Source organism: Capsicum annuum, chromosome 6, assembly GCF_002878395.1.
Source record: "Capsicum annuum cultivar UCD-10X-F1 chromosome 6, UCD10Xv1.1, whole genome shotgun sequence".
In the NCBI taxonomy this organism is placed as follows: domain Eukaryota; kingdom Viridiplantae; phylum Streptophyta; class Magnoliopsida; order Solanales; family Solanaceae; genus Capsicum; species Capsicum annuum.
In genome coordinates, this window is record NC_061116.1 from 217,070,996 (window position 1) to 217,092,355 (window position 21,360).

The window sequence follows — 21,360 nt, forward strand, 5'->3', positions numbered from 1 at the left end:
TTTTTTCTCCATAAAAGCCCTAATGCTAATACATAAGCTTTTTACAATACTAATTAGGCTCACCTTTAAATTATGTAACATATTGTAATATTTTCTAGATGCAATTAACAACTTATTTTGATCACTTTCTAAGGTTATGAGATTGTTTTCCACTGAAAGTATCGTTACCTCTTTTTCATATACAGATCTCACAAATTTAAAACCTCAAGAAATTAATTACGTGGCATGTTTAGGATAATTCTGAGTCCATGCCTTCCTGACATGATAGGATGTAATCATGTAAAAACTTTGGATTAGGTAAAAAAAAAATTATTAATGTTTAATGAAAGTTCAGACTATGGGAGTTCCAAATTATCATTTTTTTTAATTGATTTTTGTATTTTGCAATTAATTTAATCTATTTTTTTGTTCTTCCTTTTTATTTACTTGTGTAATCTCTTTCAATTGTCAAGGAGTTAAATAATATTTCGTGGGCGTCATATCAAAATTATGGATACTACATGTTTGTGGTAATGAGGTTTATAAACTTCAAATCTTTATTTTATGTTATTTTCTTTTTTTAATCTTTAATTCTTCTTTGACTTTATTCTATAAGAAATTCGTGTACATCTTTTGTATGCAACCATTGTGACTACATATTTTGTTTTATGATTTTGCACTTGAAGTTCAATATCCACATAGGAGTTCACTAAATTCAGATTCGCACTGAAAAGTTTCACATTGATTTGATGAGAGCGGGGGAGGGGTGACTACAAAATATTAATATGTCATCAAGACATATTGATTATAAAATCGATTTGTTGATTAGTTCTTTATTTGATAATGATTATACTCTCTATAGATTATATTTCATAGAGTGAATATAGTATGAATATCTTCTTTTTTCTCTTGTACAACAACAACAAACCCAGTGTATTCCCACAAAGTGGGGTCTAGGGAGAGTAGAATGTACGCAGTCTATACCGCGACCTCCAAAGAAGTAGAGAGACTTTTTCCTTTTGTATTGACTATAAATTATTTTTTGTTTTGGTGAAACAAAACTTAAAGTATGATATATATACTGGAGGCTGCAGACACAATTCTATTCAACGTCAAAAAATAGATTTACAATTGAATACTATCCAATACTCATCATATTATAAGAAGAGAAATAATTATCCCATCGATTAATGAACACTTGTTATTGTAGTTTTAAGAAAATATGTCAAAACTAAAATAATTTATTCTTTTTAAATTCAAAGATTATAGTTAACGTGATACACACGTGCAAAACACATACACTTAACTAGTAGGTTTATAAGTATCAACAAGCTTCTTTTTTTAAGAGCAGATAACTCATAAATTAATAAAACTATCTATTTTATTTATAATTTTTAAGAGGCACATAAAAAGTAAAGCGGACAACTAATATGGTAAATTTTTGCTTTAAAATATGATGAGAGATAAAGAAGAATAAATAACAATTAAAAAAAAATAGAAAAAGTTGAAGAATAAACAAAAAGGTCTCTAAGAATTGAACTAATTAAAAAGAAAACAAGATGCCCTCACGCAGGATCGAACTACGGACCTTCAGTTTACAAGACTGACGCTCTACCACTGAGCTATAAGGGCTTCCGTATTCTTGCAATTCAGGAGGATCAAAATAGATTTTGTACTTTTTTTTACAATTTAAAATCTATTTAAAATAATTACAATTGCAACAGATCACAGTAATAGTTAATCGTACCAAATAAAATAAAATATTTAACAAGAAGGAAAGTTTTGAAGTAATTGTGGTGCAGTGGATGGTTAATCAGAGGTTGAAATTCCATGTTGAGAGTGTTGGAGTTTTAATACGGTCACCAAATATCAAATGAAAATTAAAAAATAATTGTGCAAATTTTTTTCTCCAACAAGCACTTTAACATCAAATTATATTTTTAAAAAAATAAAATATTTAAGTGACTGACTGACTACTTAATAAATTATTAAAAAAAAAAAAACGTGTATCCATGGAGGAAAGGGGAGGAAGATTAGGGTTGTTTTAAAAGCAGCTTTTGGGTTTGGTGAGGGCTCAACTCTACTGAGCTAACTGAAAAGAAGAAAGAATGGCAGGTATTCAGCATAGTATTTCAACTTCAATCTCTTCATCAACTTCTACATTCTTGGGTCACAACAAACTCCGTTTCAGGTACCCCTGTTTCATCCCCTTGTTTTCTTTGATTTGGTGGCATAGTTTTTTTTCTTAAATTATTATAACCGTAGTGTTCGAGTCAGCTTGCGTGCGCCTCGATTAAATACACAGGATAGGAACCTGAGGTACTATCAGTTAACTCTGTTCACTAAAGCTAGAACAGATGGAAAGACTCTGCATTGAATTGAACCTGAGGTGTTCAACCCAACTACTGAACCACCAGGCCGCACCCTTATGTTTTGGTGGGATAGTTTCTATCCTAATTTATTTTTTTTGATGTTATTGGTGTATGTTGCTGGTAAAGATTCAATCTTTAAGCGTTAGAATGAGCAATAGAGCAGGAAAAATTCAATCTTTAGTTATCCACATTGCGTGGTTGGTTGATTTTGTTCATTCAAAAACATGGGAATAAGTACTTTTTTTTTCCCTACTGGTTTAACCATTTACTTGCAGTGATTATTGAACTTTTATTTTTCATTTTTCTTCTTCCAAATTCATGAGGAAAAAAGTGTCCTTTTTGTGGCTAAGCATGCGCTTGTACTGATTCCTTATAAAATGTTTAATCTAAAAATATTTGTTTTTTGTTCATTTTGACTAACATGAAGCCAAGGATTTTCAAAATGTTTGGCATGCTTTATTTAAGACGAGGTCTATGGGAAGCAACCTCTCTATCTCTATGAGTTAGGGGTAAGGTCTGCGTACATTCTACCCTTCCCAGACTCCACTTGTGGGATTACACAGGGTTTGTTGTTGTCGAAGCTAAAGACACTCCTTTTCCATATTAAACAAAGTGTCCCACATTTATAGCATTTACGGCTTCGGATGAGTTGAGCAGTGAATGAACTGACTGAGAATCTGTGTTGCATTTGTAGAATATTCATGATTAAATGCATTGTTGAGAATGCGGTAACAAGCTACAATTGCTTGCTTCCCTTAATATTTTGCTAATTCTGAGTATTTTTATTCCTGGTGCATGAAATGTTTTCTAACTTACCAAGTGTGCATTCATTGTTGTAGGAAGTGTTCGCTAATGTAAAAGTGTGCATTAATTCTTGTAGGAATCAAAATGTGTCAATGCCAGGCAAAAGCAGTGGTATTGTCAGATGTGTTGCAACACCCTCTACGGAGAAAACTTGTAAGCCTTCATGTTGATGTTGTTTTCCAGTGCAAATTGTATCATATTTTTTGATGTTCTTCTGTTGACTTGCCAAGTTTAAACGGGAATAGTATTCTTGTGAGCCTGTGAAATATGAATCAATTAGAGCATTTGAAAATTGATACTTAGATCTTTAAACTAATCAATGTTTATGATTGCATATAAATTGCTTTTAGCTCGCTGAAAAATAGAACGAGGAGTCAAAATGGCTGCTACGTGCATGTTTTTTTTAAAATGCACAAATTGTAAAATTATTGTCTTTTGACAGTGCCAACAAGAAAACAACTGTTAATATTTTTCTCACCTGGATCTGTCCATTCAAATAGATATGCAATTTCTTGAGATTTGACAGTGCTAATGAAATTTCTGTGTTGCTTGAAGCTTACAAGACACAGGTCTCACGCAATGAGAACTTAGCTAAACTTCAAGCTGGTTATCTGTTTCCTGAGGTCTGTATTTCAACTGGTCCTTTTTCATTAATTTGGTTGTTGTTTATCTGTTTTCTTTAAGCTACTTTGCAATTAAAGATGCTGTTTATAATGAATTGGCTATAGGAGATTAGAGAAGTTGGACATAGTGCTTGGAATAAGTTGGAGGCATTGCTTTTGGGATCATTCAAATATAATATTAATTTAGATGAGATAGTAGTAAGATGGAATTATGATGAGACAACGTGCAGATTTAGTTGCATGAAGAAAAATTATTTGCTTTTTTGGCTCAATGTTGGATGACTGATTTTGAACAGCTGTTACCTCTCTATGCTTCCATCCTGAAACTGGGGAAAGAAAACAATTCTGTAATACACTAAAAGAGCATGCTTATTTTGTGTAAACCTTCCCTGCTACTTACTTTAAGTTCTAAACAATCTCTCTTTGGCGAAGTTAGATCGGAAGAAGGAGATCTGCACACATGTTGAAACACCCCGATGCTAAAATTATAAGCCTTGGAATTGGTGACACTACTGAGCCCATTCCTGAATTTATAACTTCTGCCATGGCACAGGTGATGCTGATAACTTTGTTTTTGAATTTTGTATAGAACAAGATATAGTTCCTTGTGTTCAGGGGTCATTTGATATCCTATCATGCTGTGTTATCAGTCAAAAATTCAAAGTTTTCTGTATCTTTTTGTCTTGTTCTTTTGACCAATGATGGGATTACTAGCAAAAAATAATGTGTATGGTTATGTTTGGTTTAATAATGGACATGTTTCTGAGTATTTAACTTGGCATATGCCTAAACAGTCTAGCATTTAACTTGGCAAGTAGTTTTTATTTTTAATCTATTCTGCTTATTGAACTCTAAATCGATAACTAACTTCCTGTTCTTGATTTTGTTTTCCTTTACTCTACTATTTGGCAGAGAGCACATGAACTTTCAACATTAAAGGGTTACAGTGGTTATGGTGCTGAGCAAGGAGAAAAAGTAAGTAGGGGCTCCCACATATTTATCTAATATGATATTATTTCTATTCCTTATCGTCCGTTTCTTATTTCTCGTCCTTCTTTTAAGAATAAATGGTATTTGGCATGTGCACTGATAGTTCGTCTTTCCTCTTTTTATACTAATTTCTTTTTTCATTTCCTCCTTTTCTTTCCTCAAATACATTGTGATGTTCTTTATCAAGCGGTCCATGCGATAAAAGTGGAAACTTCCTCTTTTGTCATAATGTAGAAAAGGACGTAGGACTGAAATTTCTGAAGCGTTTAAAAGCATTTCCATATATTGTATCAACAATAATCTATTACTGCCTTGTAATTAGCATTTTATTCAACAATTTTTCGACTTTGCCTACCAATTCTTCAAAAAGGAGAAATGAAATGCTTCATGTTTGGGTGTTGTCAAGTATGGCTATCTTGGACCTTATTTAAGATAGGCATAAGAGAAAATTATTCTTTGGTCACCATATCTTTCAGCGCATGTAATCCATGATTTAAGTGTAAGTAAGCTGTCAGAACAATTCTAAGAATAGCCATTGATTTTTTCTGCTTGAGCAGCAACTTAGAGCCTCCATTGCTTCTACCTATTATGGAAATGTTGGATTAGAAGAAGAGGAGATCTTCGTTTCTGATGGTGCCAAAAGTGATATATCTCGACTTCAGGTTTGGTTTTCTCTGCATTTATCCGTCTTCTTCAAATTACAGCCACCGACTTCCACTAAAAGCTTTTCGAATTTCTTGACTGTATATCAGGTTCTTTTTGGGTCTAATGTGACTATTGCTGTGCAAGACCCATCATATCCGGTAAATGTTTCAGGCTTTTACCTCTGTTCTTCTCTATTGTAACAAAGTTGAAAAATAGGAGTTGAAGAACTGCCAGATGCCGTCCAAGCTATACCTGCATATTGTAGATCTGCGTTGTCTATTTTGTTTTATGATTTCTCACATCATTGTGTGATTTAAGTGAACTGGTACTACATTAGAACTTTAGCACAAATTTTATACTTTTGTAAAGGCTATTGATACACATTTCATTACTTTCATTATTACATCTAATTGTACATTATCCTTTTATTTGTTAGTCTCTTAATTGTCTGTTGGACTACTACTTGTATTATTACCAGGCCTTGGAAAAAGGTTCTAAGCTAAGCCTTGTTTGTGTTTCTACTGTAGGCTTATGTGGATTCAAGTGTTATTATGGGCCAAACTGGTCAGTTTCAGAAGGATGTGGAGAAGTACGGAAATATTGCATACATGAGATGTACTCCAGAAAACGGGTTCTTTCCTGATTTATCCAGTGTTCCACGGACAGACATTATATTTTTCTGTTCACCTAATAATCCAACTGGTGCGGCGGCATCAAGGGAGCAGCTGACTAAATTGGTGCAATTTGCTAAAGACAATGGCTCAATCATTGTTTATGATTCTGCATATGCTATGTATATATGTGATGACAGTCCGAAGTCCATCTTTGAGATTCCTGGAGCCAAAGAGGTAAGTCCAGATCATGTTATTTGCTTAACGTTGATTGTTTTTGTAGTGAAAGTTTCTTCTATCATTTGGTCAAACTCTGTAGCATGTAGCAGAAGATGACAAACCCATATTGTCTGTGTATTACCTTTTTAGCAGTTACTAATCAGTACGTTGCTTGCTACGAAGATCAATCTACTTCCTTTTCGCTTTTTAATCCCATTACAACCATACCTCAATTCCAAGCTACTTAGTGCCTGTTTGGCCATGAGATTTTTTTCCCTTTTTCCGGAAAATCCGTTCACTTTATTCCAGATACAACACCCAGTTGGTGTTTGGCCATGAGAATTCCAAATACAACTTGGAGTTGTATTTGGAAAAGTGAAGACTAGTAAAACTTGTTTTCACTTTTTCCACTCACACTTCTGTCTCAAAATTCAAAAACAACTCTAATTTATATTCATGGCCAAACACAACTCCAACTCCAACTTCAATTCCAACTCCAAAAAGTTTTAATTTTCTTGTCCAAACACCTACGTAGTGTCAGCATATGCATTCTCACTATTTGTTTCACTCTATTTGGGCCTATTTTATTTTAGTTTTTCATAATTTATGGATCTGAAACAGTAGAGGGTCTCTATATTTCCCATGGAGACAGAAGCCTCTAAACAAACTAAAAAGACATCTAGTAAATTGGCCTAATGGAATCTTACCTTCATGGCTAAGCATAATCCTAAACTAGTCGGTGTTGTCTCTCTTTGTCTCTCTCTCTCTCTCTCTATATATATATATAATTTGCTTACATTGGGTTTTTTGTGCTAAATTTACATGGATCCAAAGGATTTGGGTCTTTTAGACTTCTTTTCGTGTGAATCTACCTCATTGTCTTTAAATACCTTCAATCATCATGGACCCCCAACAGTAGTTTCATTGTTCCTCAAAAAGTACCTTCAATCATCACAGTTTTACATCCATGGACTGATGCATTTGGAGGTCTAAGTGTGGCTACATCATCTCAAGTGAATTTTTCTCTTTTTAATCTGTGTGCTGCTTGCATCGTCTTTTGGACAACATACACTAGGGTGTCCAAAAACGTATTGAAATTACGACTACTCTTCTAGTCTTTGCATGCCTATTTTCCTCTCCAATTAACTGACTAAAAATGAATACAATCTGGAAAGTTTTCATCACTGCTTGACTGAGAGAATTGGCAAACAACAAAGACATCATCCTGTTTGCCATCAGTTAGCTTATCCATAATAATGATAAACAAGTACGGGCTAAATGCAGACCTTCATGGTTGTGGGAAGCTCTTTGTATCTCGTAACTTTATTCTCACTCTTTTTCCTCTCAATTGTGCGTCTCTTTCGTACATATCCCCTATGGGAATTTTATAATTGGTATGAACTTTTCTTCTCTTACACACGTGGGAAAAAAGCCATGGACAGTCTATTCTATTGAGACCCTTAACTGGTTTATTATCATTCATGCAATTCGTTGGGAGTTGGGACCATTCCATTAGGTCGAAGGGTGGTGGTTGCTCCATTATATGCATGCTAATGGGGAAAGTATGTTTTTCATAATCCTCTCCTGCCATGGTTGACTAGAGCTCATGGTCGTCTAAATTCATCTTCATCCTGTGCTATTTCAATGGCAAGGTTATCTTAAGTCTATTCAATCCAAGTTCTTTTTATATCCCCCCCCCCCTTAATTGTAGGAACATTCTTCTGATCCTTCCGCTCGGAGTAATCTTTTTATAGAAGTTTCGGAGCTTCTTGTGAAGTTGTGAGAGATTTTTACTTAAAATTTTGTTGTGCTGCTTTTACTCATTACCCCTGGTATACAAAGTTTATCGCATGATTCTTTACATTATGAATGGATTGTTCCAAGTGTTCCAGTAAAGCATATTGTACTGCGCTTGCAGGTTGCCATTGAGGTTTCATCATTTTCGAAGTATGCTGGGTTCACTGGCGTTCGTTTAGGGTGGACTGCAATTCCCAAAGCACTCTTATATTCTGATGGATTTCCTGTAGCAAAAGACTTCAATCGCATTGTTTGTACAAGCTTCAATGGTGCATCCAACATTGCTCAAGCTGGCGGTCTGGCTTGTCTTTCACCTAATGGTTTCAAGGTCAGTTTCATCATTTGGTTGTTTATCTATCCGTTTAGTCATAAAGAACATCATTTTATAGGCTCAACGTCCCAACTTGAACATATTGACAATGCATTTCAGGCGATGATGGACGTGGTTGGTTACTACAAAGAAAACACAGAAATCATAATGGATACATTTAAGTCACTAGGTTACAAGGTGTATGGAGGTAAAAATGCACCCTACGTGTGGGTGCACTTCCCTGGACGAAGCTCATGGGAAGTTTTCAGCGAGATACTTGAGAAGACTCATGTCGTTACTACTCCAGGCAGTGGCTTTGGACCCGGCGGTGAAGGTTTTGTCAGAGTAAGTGCTTTTGGGCACAGGGAGAACGTCGTAGAAGCTTGCAGAAGATTCAAGGAATTGTACAAGTGAAATATGTGCAGGTAGCAGCACTTCTTGCCTTAGAGGCTTCATTGAGATGATGTTTCTTGAGTACTCAACATTTTGATCATCCTGTATGGAATTTGTTGCTTTGGAAGAATAAAAGTACAAACCACCCAAAGCATAAATTCCTCTGTCAACTCTCTTCATGATAGCTTTTGGATAAATTCTTCGGGGTTTGACATGAAAACCCACCAAAAGCCAAAGTTAATTATATTAGCAATGACAAATCAGTTTGAATAACAATAATCCATTGAACTGAACTAAATCATCACATCTTGGAAAGTGTGGCCAATGAATGGTAAATAATTGGGCCAAACTTTTGAAAATAATAATGAGAATAAAGCAGATTATCACTTATCCAAACTTTTGTGTTGGGCAAGCAAACAAGTAGAAGGGGTATGTGTGGGGAAAAAAATAGAGAAAATACGTATGAATTATAATGTAATGGACAGTAAAACTGAAAAAATGAAATTATGTTATTAAAAAAATGCCCTCACGCAGGATCGAACTACGGACCTTCAGTTTACAAGACTGACGCTCTACCACTGAGCTATAAGGGCTTCAGTGGTCGCCCGATGCAAGATGCCATTATAAATAGAAGAAATACAAAAATTAACAAACCCAAGATTGAAACTTTTACTCTAACAAAGACATGTTCTAAGACAATTATTTATTGTATGCATTAGGCTTTGTAAACTTGTGGAAATAAACTTGAAATTAGTGGTAGACCGCGATAAAAATATACAAATATTTTAAAGTGGGTCAATCTTATCCTTCTTTATATTTCTCATTTTGAAATACTTTTGATACTATATTTTTCATTTAAATATATTTTTCTCGTAACAAAATAGCTTAAAAATACCACTCTTACTAGCGAGTAATTCAAAATATCTTTGAAAACTCATGAAAGTTGCTTCAAATTAGCGGTAGACCACCAAAAAGATTCTTATGACGATTTTTTTTAAAGAAACTACTAGGAGAGGTAGCTACTTCACATTTAATGGTCCCAATTGATAGTATGAATTGTGGTCTCCCAATTTCCTTACTTGGCAACCACCACCACAAACTTCAATAAATAAATTACAAAACACATTGTGAAACCCACAAAACTAGAAATGAAAGAGAAACAAGGGGTCAAAGTGTTAATAAACCAACTTTGTATTTACTTGCCCTATAGTCCAAAGTGATAGAGGAGTATCCAAACTCACCCATATCTAGCCAATCTCATTCAAGTAGTATATTTTCTTTTGATGACATGCTTTCTTTCACTCTCACTCATTTCTTATCTCATCCCCCACCCCCTTCATATTCTTATATCTTAACCAAAATCTCCAAATATTCATTTCCCCCTTGAAAACCAAAATAAAGGTGAAAAGAGAAAACACTTCCATCACTTGTAATCAAAATGGCAACTAATTCATTCAACACAATTCCCTCACACCAACATACACTAAGGAGAAGGCATTCTATAGATTGCCCTTTTTCTTCTTCATCTTCTTTCTTCCTTAAGTCAATTACCAAAAACCCCTCCTCTTCCACTTCATTTACCAATCACACTCTCATCACTTTCTCAGTTTCCTCAACTACCCCTACCCCATCCACCACCCCCACCCCCACCCCCACCCCTACCCCTACCCCCTTTACCGTCCTCGAACAACACTTATCTTGCCAAAATTTCCGAGAAGCTGACGAGGAAACTCGCCGTTTACTCATACAATTAGCCGGAGAAGCAGCAATTAAGCGCGGATACGTGTTCTTCTCCGAGGTCCAATTCATCTCCGAATCTGACCTCAAAGAAATCGATTCGCTATGGAGAAAATACAGCGACAACAAATTCGGTTACAGTATTCAGAAGAAAATATGGAACAGCAAAGCTAATAGAGACTTCACTAATTTCTTCATCAAAGTTGGATGGATGAAGAAACTCGATATCGAAGAAGTTGATCATTACAATTACAGAGCATTTCCGAATGAATTTATTTGGGAATTGAATGAAGAAACTCCAGAAGGACACTTGCCATTAACCAATGCTTTAAGAGGAACTCAATTGCTTAAGTGCATTTTGTGTCATCCAGCTTTTGTTGAACAAGGGGAAGAAGAAGAAGAAGAAGACGACAAGGGAGAAAATAGTAATTATGGGGAAGATAATAAAGGGAGTGTTAAGAAAGGAGGTTTATTTGGGGGTTTAAGGAGTAAATTGTTTAGTAAACCAGATTACAGCTTTTGAATTTTCGAATAAGAAAATAATTAAGTTTGTTTATTTGTGATTTGTGTACACAAAGTAAAAAATATGTGATAAAAAGTTGAATGAATTAGAACTTTTTTCTTTAATTCGTAGTATATTCTACTTTGTTACTTATTATATATGGTTTTTTCTTTTTTTTTGTGTATGTGTCCATCTTGGCTGCGTAATCTTTGATTTTGCATTTTAGTTATGTCTTAGCTATTTTGCTTGTCATATTTTCTTATAATATTTTTATACTTTTTTTTAAGCAGATGATCTATTAAAAATAATTACTCTATCCTATTAAAGTAGAGTCAGTGTCTGCATAATCTTATTATTCGGTGTACATCTATTTATGAAATTCCATTGATATATTGTTGTTGCTGATGTGTTTTTATCATAATGGTACTTTTGCTCCCTTAATTATCTACTATCAGTTATTATTTCAATATATCGAGTAATTAATTAGTACAAATGTCTATTTATTTTTAGCTTTTAACATAAAGTAATGTTTGGGCTTTTTTTTTTTTTTTAGAAAGATGATATCTTCAAATGTGCAGTGATACTATGGGCTTAAAAAGTGGGAGAGAGTATAATTACTTCTAAAATAGTTGATATTTATGTTATTTATACATAATTAATTAAAATAAATGAAATCCATATATTAATTGGACCTGTCATATTTGGTCTTGTGTTTCTTTATTGTAATCCAACAACAATTATTTGTGGATATGCCACATGAACATACATACGGGTCAGGTCCATATGTTCGTTGATTTGGACAGCAAGTTCTTACCTGTATATTCAAGTTAGATGACTTAACATAAATAATATAGGTAGGTAATTAAGTTATTATCAATCTTTTGTTAAGGTGAGAAATAGAGATTTTGGGAGTGGGGGAAGGAGATCTGAATATCTTGAATTCTTATAATTCACTTGAGTCAAATAGATGTTGTGGGAGAGGGATCTAAAGAGAGTTTTCTAAAAATTTTTTACTAATTGACAATGGGATGCACTTATAGTGCACAGAATGCAACAAGATGCACGTGCGTCGTACTAAATCGTACGCAGAAGTTAATTTTATAAATGTACTTGAGACCTCTTATTAAGATTTAACTTTAAAACACCAATTTCGCTGAGCCACACTACTTTTCTCCATGCAATATTCGAATCACGAGTGACGGATACCCATGTCACACTTCCCTTGGTAACAACATTGAGTCATTTATTCTTGTACTCTAGATAATATGGGTGACGAAGAATTTATTTGTAGATTTAATCGATTCAATCATCCTCTAAGATTGATTAAGTTGTCAAGGTAACTTTCCATTATTAGTGTCCGAGAAAATTTTTCCCATGCTCGATCCAAATATGTGGTGGCATTGTTCAAATCTAGGGTAGCCTTAAAGTGCAATTTTGAAGCACTATTCCATTTACGGTGTGCTCAAACTCTGTCTATTGTGTTGTGACTTGTGATTGTATTATATTGTTCATGTGATTGAATGCGTACTTCAATTATGCAATTTTGAAACAGAGTTATTGTGTCATCACAAATAAAATCTATTATCTCGTAGATATCCTGATAGAAGGAAGTCATATATCTCCTTCTGTTGGAGTCCCACATCGGTGGGTTAAAGAATCCTTGGTCTCCTTATATGGTCTTGGGCAATCCTCCCCTCATGAGCTAACTTTTGAGGTTGAATTAGGCCCAAGTCCATTTCCTGATGCTTTTCGCTCTAGCAACATTCTAATGGTAATGTCTTGGGTTGTGAAGCTACCCCAAGAACCACCTCTACAGACTAGCTACAAACTATATATAAGAGCAACGAATAATCAATGAAATCCATATATTATGTATATATTTACCTATTGATACATATTACACGTTTGAAAGCCGTAGTAGAAGCTTCTATTGCCCGCTATTATCGTACTATTCATTTCTTCTCCAACGAGTACAATGTTAGTCTAATTGTATCAACCTGGATGTATTTTCAATAATGTCTTATTTAATCTTGATGCAATATTAGGTGTTTATGCTAGTTGACTTTAACAACATAAAAATATACGTATTATATTGTTGGTCGCAACAATAATTTCCCTATATTGAACAATCAAAAAAGTCTAATTAGTTAATGGACAAGAATATTGAGCTCAACCTTAATGAAAATTCCTATATTTGTATACTATTGAACTAAATAATTATCAGTTCTGCCATTGTATTGACCAATACTATTGAAATGGATGCACGCAATTATAGCTTGTCTCTAAAAGTAGGAGGAAATGGTAGGTATCTCATGTGTACTATACGGATATGAAAGAAAAAAACAAAATTCAGACGGTAGAAAAATAAAAATTGTATCTTATATAGTTGTTTCATCTTTTTACAATATCCCTCAATATTATAGAGTAGTAAAGAAAAACTTCATACTTGCACGTTTCAAATTCTGCATTTATATGAAAATCGAGTTGTTGATAACGAAAATAATACAGTAGTTGAAGAGCTAAATGTGAAAGGCACAAAAGGGCTTGTTAATTCTATACAAAAAATGTTGCACAAAGCCATTAGATTGAACAATTTTACTACTGGACCATACAAGCTCTTTGATGAAATACTTTCATTCTTTTTATTAATACTTCTCAACTATAAGTGAACATTTCAAAAATCGATGGAATTCTTAGATTTTTAGTAAAAAAATTAAATAAAATATCAATAATCCATCAAGTTATTTGTAATTGATTCTTTGTTTGTATGTGCCATATTGATTCCTGCAATTGGATGTAATTTTCTCATTTTTGTTTGAATACAAAATGAACGGTTCCTAAAATCTATTTGTATTATGCTTGTTATTTTGTTGATTATCACTTTGGGAATGAATATTGTTGCCAACGGAAAAAGATCAAACTGAAGAATTTATGTTTTCTTTGCTGTCTGCCAATTCATAATTTATTTACATTTTATTTTTATTAGGGTTAGAATGTTAGAAGGTTGGCGTGTTCATGCTGACAGGTAGGAAGGAGTATTGTCCTTATTAAGAATTGTGGTGCTTACCAAATTAAAAAGCTAAGAAAAATTAAAAATCAGGAATGTCCTGCCAACCAATTTTTATTTCAGTGGATGCATTTATATGTTTTATACCTATTTTCATATATTTTTCTTAACGTAATTATATCTATTCCGCATTGAGTTTACTAGATGACCAAAAATGCATATCGGTACGCCCCTGATTTGTGGTGATGTTGTTACTATTTGTTATTGTGTTAACTCTTTATTGTCTTTGGTGCTCTTTTTACATTTTTTTTAGATTATATTTTGTCTTGAGCTGAGAATTTACCTCTAAAGTGGAGGTACGAAAATATTTTTTGTAAGCGAAACTCTTTTTTTCTAACAAAATCAATTTCACTAGTAAGAGGATTCAATTTCATTTATTTTATCTAAATCAAAGGACCAACAGTCAACAAGACTAATATATCATCATTTTTAAAAATTTTATGTGAATTATCTTTCTAGTAATTCTCAACATTGGGAGGAAAAGATGATTTATAAAACGAAAAATCAATGAAGATATTGGCTGGCTATATTTAGTTTGATTGAACGTAGGAAGCAATTAAGTAACGCAAATTTACATTTTACTTTATTCGTCAGTGAAAATTATTCTAAAAATTACATAAATACACAACTTATGTTTTCAATATTATAAAGAATCCCAACTCCCTAAACAGCTATGTTACGTACACTCATAGGGAGAGAGAGAGAGCAAAGTACTTAAAAAATTACTTTCAAAAGGGTTGGTATTTATGTTATTTATACAAAATTATTTACGCAGCCCACTAGTTTCTAAATAAGGTTTCCAAATATACAAACAAGTTTCACTAGACATACTTCTCGCTTTCAGAATTGCGACGGTATGAAATAAAAATCATCTTAAATGAAGTTTCTTAAAAGATGTAAGTACAGTTTTTAGTCATTTTCTACCATTTGGAGAGTTTAATTTGTCAAGCAAGATTAGAGGGGTAGATGATCTATACCAAATTCTTTGATCACTGTCCAAAAACAATTGCGTATCATTGTTCAAACTTCTACTTAGAACACTCAAACAATAACTCAACAACCCTAACATTATTTAAATTTTTATTATGATTTCTTGTGGAACCAAAACGGCAATTGGACGACCAACACCATCTCGGCCTAGAACTACCAGATCATGACAAATATTCAGCATCTTGCCTGGGGAAACACTATATCTAGTACCAGAGTGATGATTAAAGTATCGGGTAACGAAGTATTAAACAACTAAACAAGCAGAAAATAGTTCCTACTCATCACCTTGCACAACTGCGAACAGCAGTACACAACTCGAATAGAGGCTGTCCTACTTCGCATATTAAGAAAATATGGGCCGTTTCACAGACTACGCAGAAACGTTGGTGAGGAAAAGGGATTCATAAAATCGTTTTGGTTTTACGGATGCTACATATGAGAGGATGACCGGGGGGGACTGTGACTCGTATGGAACTGGTTTTAGCCACTTTGAACCTTGGCATAGGTTCTCCTGGCAAATAGCACACAAGCACCATTTAAGAGACAGGCATCAATGCCGACAGGAAAACTGACTTTGCATACACCCACAATTTTTCACATGCTTACATATGACATTGGCAGATGAAATAGGCACTTGAGGGGCAATTTTTTCCCATCACTACAGTACAGTTTTTCAAGTGCCTTTAAGCATGTAAGCAAATCCTTGACACAAAAGGATGATCAAATAGAACTAATTGGTCAAATGATCAACCTGGAGAACTATTACACATAAAGGTCAAGTAGAAATAATACAATTTTTATGAGGTGCACTAGACTCTACAGAGGATTAGAAGTGCCTAGAAAATATTATAGTACTGTGACTAAAGAACTTGTAAAAACATTTGATTTAGGGTTAGAAAGATGTCAAATAAGTAAAGAAATAGTGTCTCTGTGTGCGTATATTGAGAGAGATGCATACCCAAGACCTATAAATCATTCGATAAAGTCAATGATAAAAAGTAGTTAAATTAAGGACATAATTCATAATGATAGTGTCGAGAAAAGGTCCTTTTCCAACAACGGAAAACTGATGCACATGGAGAAAACTGTTATGGACTACCAACAAATCTGAGGGCAAAATTAGAGATACTAGAGACTCAAGAGTCTTCCGCAATAGTGAATTGAATGACATATGATGTATTTTAAACAAATGATTAGGAGTTGCAGAAAACTGAAAATTCATAAGAAATACAAATTTAGCCCACAAAAGAAGAATGAAAATGAAGTTAAACCGATACAGATGACTAGCTCAAAAAATTAGTCGGAACTTGAAATAGGACAAAGGGTGATGAGAGATGGAGAAACGAACCGACTGTCTATGGTGAATAACGTTTGAATGATGCTGGAATCATCCTCTCCAATTAGGAGGGGGGACAAGGTTGTCATCATTTGTCTTGATGAGAACCGACTAAGCAAGAGTGCTCTACCATTCAGTTGATGCTATTACACTTAGCTAGATCCACTCTTTGTTGAGACTCGGGTTATACTAGCAATTGATATTTCACACACCCCTAAAGTTACCTTGAAAGACAACTTTTTGTGCTTGAAGGGAATAGACTCCTAGAACAAAATCATAATGATTCATATAGCCAAATAGCCAAGCTCAGCTAGTATCGGAACAACAGATGGTAGAATAATTGATGGACAGTGATGAGGCACATTTGGCAGAAGTTCTGGTAAAAAAGAAACAGATGTGTTCTAAATACATTTTAGCTGCATTTTACAGAAGGTAGTCTGGTACTTCTTTCCCATATCTAACTATTATGCCGATTTTCCTTGGGATTATTACTCCTATGATCTATTGCACTAGTGTCAATGCCTAACTCTTATACTCAACAACATATCAAACAATAGAGTCTACGCAACCTTACACCTACCTCTAGAGATAGAGGGAGGCTCTCTTCAATAGACACTCAGCTTAGGCAAAGTCCGTCAAACACTTTGCAAACAGGGGAACTAACACCAAACCTTCTACACTAATCCACTAACGCCAACCTCTCCTATCCAAAGTCATGTCCCCAGTAAGAACGAGGTAAGAAAATTTATCCATTTCTAATTAGAAAACAATACAGAAGGCGTGCAACACAGAACATAGACTTAAGAGCAATAAAATAGAGATAGCATCACCTGACTAATAACTGTAAACAGATAACACTCAACAATATAGAAATATCAAGCAACTCAAAACATCAGATTGATTGAACTGAAGGGACAGCTAGAAATTATCCATCAATTAAAATAAAGTAACATCAAAAACAGCCTAATAGATAGCAAATTCAGTCTCCATCAACACTTAAATATTACGAGCATCACGAGAAAATTAAGTGGGAGGTGACAAAAAAGTCTTTGAATTAAAAATGATGACAACTTTGACCAGCTAAGGTCAAAGCTTCATTTAAATTGTGATTAAATTAATTGGAGTGTAAAGTGTAATTTTTAAAAACTTTTTAATTTTTTAAAAAGTACTCCAACTAAAATTTCAAATTTTAAAGTTTACCCCCTTTCCTTATCTTTCAATCTTTCTTCTTCTTTTTCTCTTTTTCTCTCTCTGTAGATTTTTCTCTTCCTTCTTTTTCTTACTCTTTTCATTTAGTTCTTCCTTTTTAAATTTTCATGAACTATTTTTATAAACAAAATTAGAAAAGTTTGAGAAGAAATTTTTTGATTTCATTTAAAAATCAATGAAGAAATAATTTAGCAAATTCAGCAACTACGAGAGTTGGTTCAGCAACTACGGGAGTTGGTCCAGCACGTTGGTCTAGCAACTACGAGAGTTGGTCCCGCAAGTTGGTCCAGCAACTACGAGAGTTGGTTCAGCAACTACGATAATTGCTGCTAATAGTTGTTGTGTTACAGCAATTATCGAAATCGAAGTTGCTGCAGCACGGTAATTTATTGAAGTTGCTGCATGCAACAACTGTAACTTCAGGGATCTTTATGTAAATATAGCAGAGATCTTTGTGTAAATATAAATAATAAAACTTAAAGAGTTTTAAAATTAGTGTCATTAACACTAATCTTAAAATTGTCACCTGTACCCAATATTTAAGACTAGTGTCAATCATTTTTAGTTTTGAAACTTTTTTGTCCCCCTTAATTAATTTGCCCTCACGAGAATCACCATTTCATCAAAATCGAATTGTCTTAAACCAAATAAAACTAAAATTACCAGAGCCTTCAAACAGCACAAAAGCTTAGAACCTAAGCTTGGCAAAGAACCACCGGTTTTTTCCGGTCTTGAACCTCTCCTCAAACCTCGCCTTCGTCTCCTTCGCAGCAGTAACCTTCTTATCCCTAGTCGAAAGCACATCAGCGTTGACAACATCCTTCAGGTCCACGTCGAGAGTGTAACGGGTAGGCATGATGTGAGTGTAATTCACCAGCTTGATGAACGCCTTAACCCGAGACTTCTTCGCCTGCTTCTTCGCTGAATCCTTGCGAATCACCTTCTTCGGGTACTTGGAAATACCTGCAACCAAACAATGGCCGTATGGCCTGTCCCTTGTTCCTTCATCAAATGCACGGATGATCACCGCCTTCCTACCGGCGTATTTGCCTTGAAGAAGGATCACTGCTTTGTTTGGCTTCAAAAATTTCACCATCTTCGCCGCTGGGGATTGTTTTTCTCTTGGTTTCTCTCTATCTCTCTCTCGCTCGGCTGAGTGAAATGGGGTATAAAACCCTACGTTTTGAATTTATATTGTACCGAGTGGCTAAACAAAGGGGCAAAGCCCTAGTTGTTAATGGGTTTGGCCCATAATTTATTGTTATTGGATTTGGGCTTTGACAAAATGGACCTTCTCAACCAATATGGCAGATCTTCTATATATATTATTATAAATAGCAAGAAAGTCTTGCATAGGTGGTTGCCAAGTGGACTAATAAAATAATGCCATTTGTTACTTTTTAAGACAAATTAGTTAAATTAGGTAAAGTTAGTTATTTTTTTATGTACATTAAAAACAATGAATATTTTCTATTTCAAATAAAAACATTTGGAAGGTTTAATCTAATTTCGAGTTCTTACTTACATCAGAATTTAAACATCTTATAATAATCTAATTTGAGATCTTATTTAGATAAGAAACTAAAAATCTTATAATACATAATCTGCATAAACTTTTTTAAAATTTATTTGACTATTTAGATTAAGATATAAATTTTTTTGTTTTTTAAAAACAATTAGATACCCACAATATGTTATCAGTAAACTTATAAAAAATATTGGAATATTTTAATGTAAAAATATCATTGTTTATTATAGCTTTTTAAAATTTTGATAGTTATTTATATTTTTCAGTTTTTAAAATAAATAAATAAGTCTCGACAGTTTTTTAAATCATAGTGATGATTGTGTATTTACTCCTTTTTAAATGAAGATTGTTTACATTAATTATTTAAAATTAATAGTAATAAATTTAATATGGGATTAACTCCCACACCTCCACATGTTTAGGACTCTTTCTTCACAACCGCATCCAGAACTCTTTTACTTTATGGGAAGTAATCAATTTTAAAATTTCTACAACTTCTTAATAAAATTCAATTTTTTCTGTTACTCTAATCTTTAATTCAATTTTTTTAAAATTTAATAATTATATTGATGGTTATCTATTGAATTCAATTTTATATAGATTATTTTTAGTTAATATAAATAAGTCATCTACCAAATAATCAATTTCATGTTGGGACCATGAAAACTGTTTTTAAAAAATATTTTTTATATTTATTTTACTTTTTAATAATTTTTAAACAATAATTTTATATTTATAGAATTCTTTGTAAATTCAAAATTTTGTCAGTTTGGAAATTGACATGTTATTTGACTTAAATTTCTTTTTGATTTAGTACTATTGTTAAATCAAAATACTATTAATATATATTATTATAGATCACCATTATTTCGTGATGTCACCTTTTCCCCCTTCATTTATATTATGAAAACTATTGAAAATGTAAAATAAATTAAAAAACAAATAGAAAAAAATTAACAAAACTTATCCCATTTTCCCCGGAACTCCACTTCATGCACCAAAGATAAACGTGGTGTGTGTTTATACGTAACTGTGTTAAAAAATTAAATTTGAATTACAAATAATTTTAAATCTTAAAAATTAAATTTGAATTACAAATAATTTTAAATCTTATCTTTCAATATTTTTTAAAATGGAGTTAGAGTTGATTACAACTTCTTATTCACGACTGAACATTCACATATATTTTTAGTCTCTCCATCGCTAGACATAATTCTGTTTTTCAAAATTTACAGTTTTCTTTCTCTCAAACTCTCATGAATTTTACTTTCGTAGAAAAAATATATGTCCATCCACATATAAAAATCAGGAGGTTTAGACAATTATTTTACATTTTTTTCTAATTAATAATCCTGTAACTATTTTTAAAAAAATCATCAAATTGTATGTCATTTTCAATTTATTTGAAGAGAGTAATAATGGGACGTTATAACCAAATGCCAAAGAATAGGAACCACCAAGTAGTTCGTAAAAAAAAATTGTTAATTATTAAATTACACGTTAAAAATTTCTACAAGACAACATAATCAGAATGGCCAGAAAAATAGGAACAACCACGTCATTAGGAATTATTGATTTTTTTTTTCTATAAGAAAATATAGCATTATTTAACTTTTTAATTGAGAGTGGTTAATTAGTTTTCAAGTATAAAAAATTTAAAATTTTGAATTTAATAATTACAGCTTTGGAGATGGTTACAACTTCTCCACTTTATCCCACTTTGTAGTAATTATATAATTATATAAGTTTCTAAGTATAGATTTCAGAAATATTTATTTCTACTATTACTCTCGCGTGAAGAAGTGGAAAGAAAACAAAAGCACAATGAAATTTTCTAAGACAATAGAACATGAAATCGATGAAGATGAAGCCGACCCATAGGTGTTTGGGTATTATTCTTTTCTTGGTTCTCAAAAACACAAGAAATTACTTTCATATTTTTCTTCTCTTACCTCTTCATATACAACAACAACAACAACAAACCTAGTGTACTCCCACATAGTGAGGTCTGGGGAGGGTAAGATGTACGTAGTCCATACCTCTACCTCTAAAGAAGTAGAAAGGTTGTTTCCGATAGACCCCCGGCTCGAGACACGGAATACTAAACAAATTCATAGTAAAGCATGAAACAAGATAGCATAACATAAATACGACACCCACAAGTAATAGAAAACAGAGAAAAGTAAATAGATTCGTAATAAAGCATGAAACAAGGTATCATAACAAGAATAATACCCCCACCAAGTAA

At 33.2% G+C, this 21,360-nt stretch overlaps 3 protein-coding genes and 2 non-coding genes across 5 annotated transcripts; 2 read left to right on the forward strand and 3 right to left on the reverse strand.

Moving 5' to 3' along the window:
• Positions 1-1,539: 1,539 nt before the first annotated feature.
• On the reverse strand, positions 1,540-1,611 carry TRNAT-UGU. Its single transcript has one exon. It is a non-coding gene; the product is annotated as a tRNA-Thr (tRNA).
• Positions 1,612-1,886: 275 nt separating this feature from the next.
• On the forward strand, positions 1,887-9,016 carry LOC107875756 (LL-diaminopimelate aminotransferase, chloroplastic). Its single transcript, XM_016722581.2, has 10 exons — positions 1,887-2,170; positions 3,232-3,308; positions 3,711-3,778; positions 4,215-4,331; positions 4,691-4,753; positions 5,326-5,430; positions 5,521-5,571; positions 5,941-6,261; positions 8,162-8,368; positions 8,471-9,016. The coding sequence occupies exons 1-10, from the start codon at positions 2,088-2,090 to the stop codon at positions 8,762-8,764; spliced, it is 1,386 nt and encodes a 461-aa protein (XP_016578067.2). The 5' UTR covers positions 1,887-2,087; the 3' UTR covers positions 8,765-9,016.
• Positions 9,017-9,264: 248 nt separating this feature from the next.
• Positions 9,265-9,336, reverse strand: TRNAT-UGU. The gene has a single exon. It is a non-coding gene; the product is annotated as a tRNA-Thr (tRNA).
• A 645-nt stretch (positions 9,337-9,981) lies between these two features.
• On the forward strand, positions 9,982-11,107 carry LOC107875755 (tetrapyrrole-binding protein, chloroplastic). The gene has a single exon (XM_016722580.2). The coding sequence runs from the start codon at positions 10,182-10,184 to the stop codon at positions 11,001-11,003; it is 822 nt and encodes a 273-aa protein (XP_016578066.2). The 5' UTR covers positions 9,982-10,181; the 3' UTR covers positions 11,004-11,107.
• Positions 11,108-17,248: 6,141 nt separating this feature from the next.
• On the reverse strand, positions 17,249-18,808 carry LOC107875753 (60S ribosomal protein L27). The gene has a single exon (XM_016722579.2). The coding sequence runs from the start codon at positions 18,678-18,680 to the stop codon at positions 18,273-18,275; it is 408 nt and encodes a 135-aa protein (XP_016578065.1). The 5' UTR covers positions 18,681-18,808; the 3' UTR covers positions 17,249-18,272.
• Positions 18,809-21,360: the final 2,552 nt, after the last annotated feature.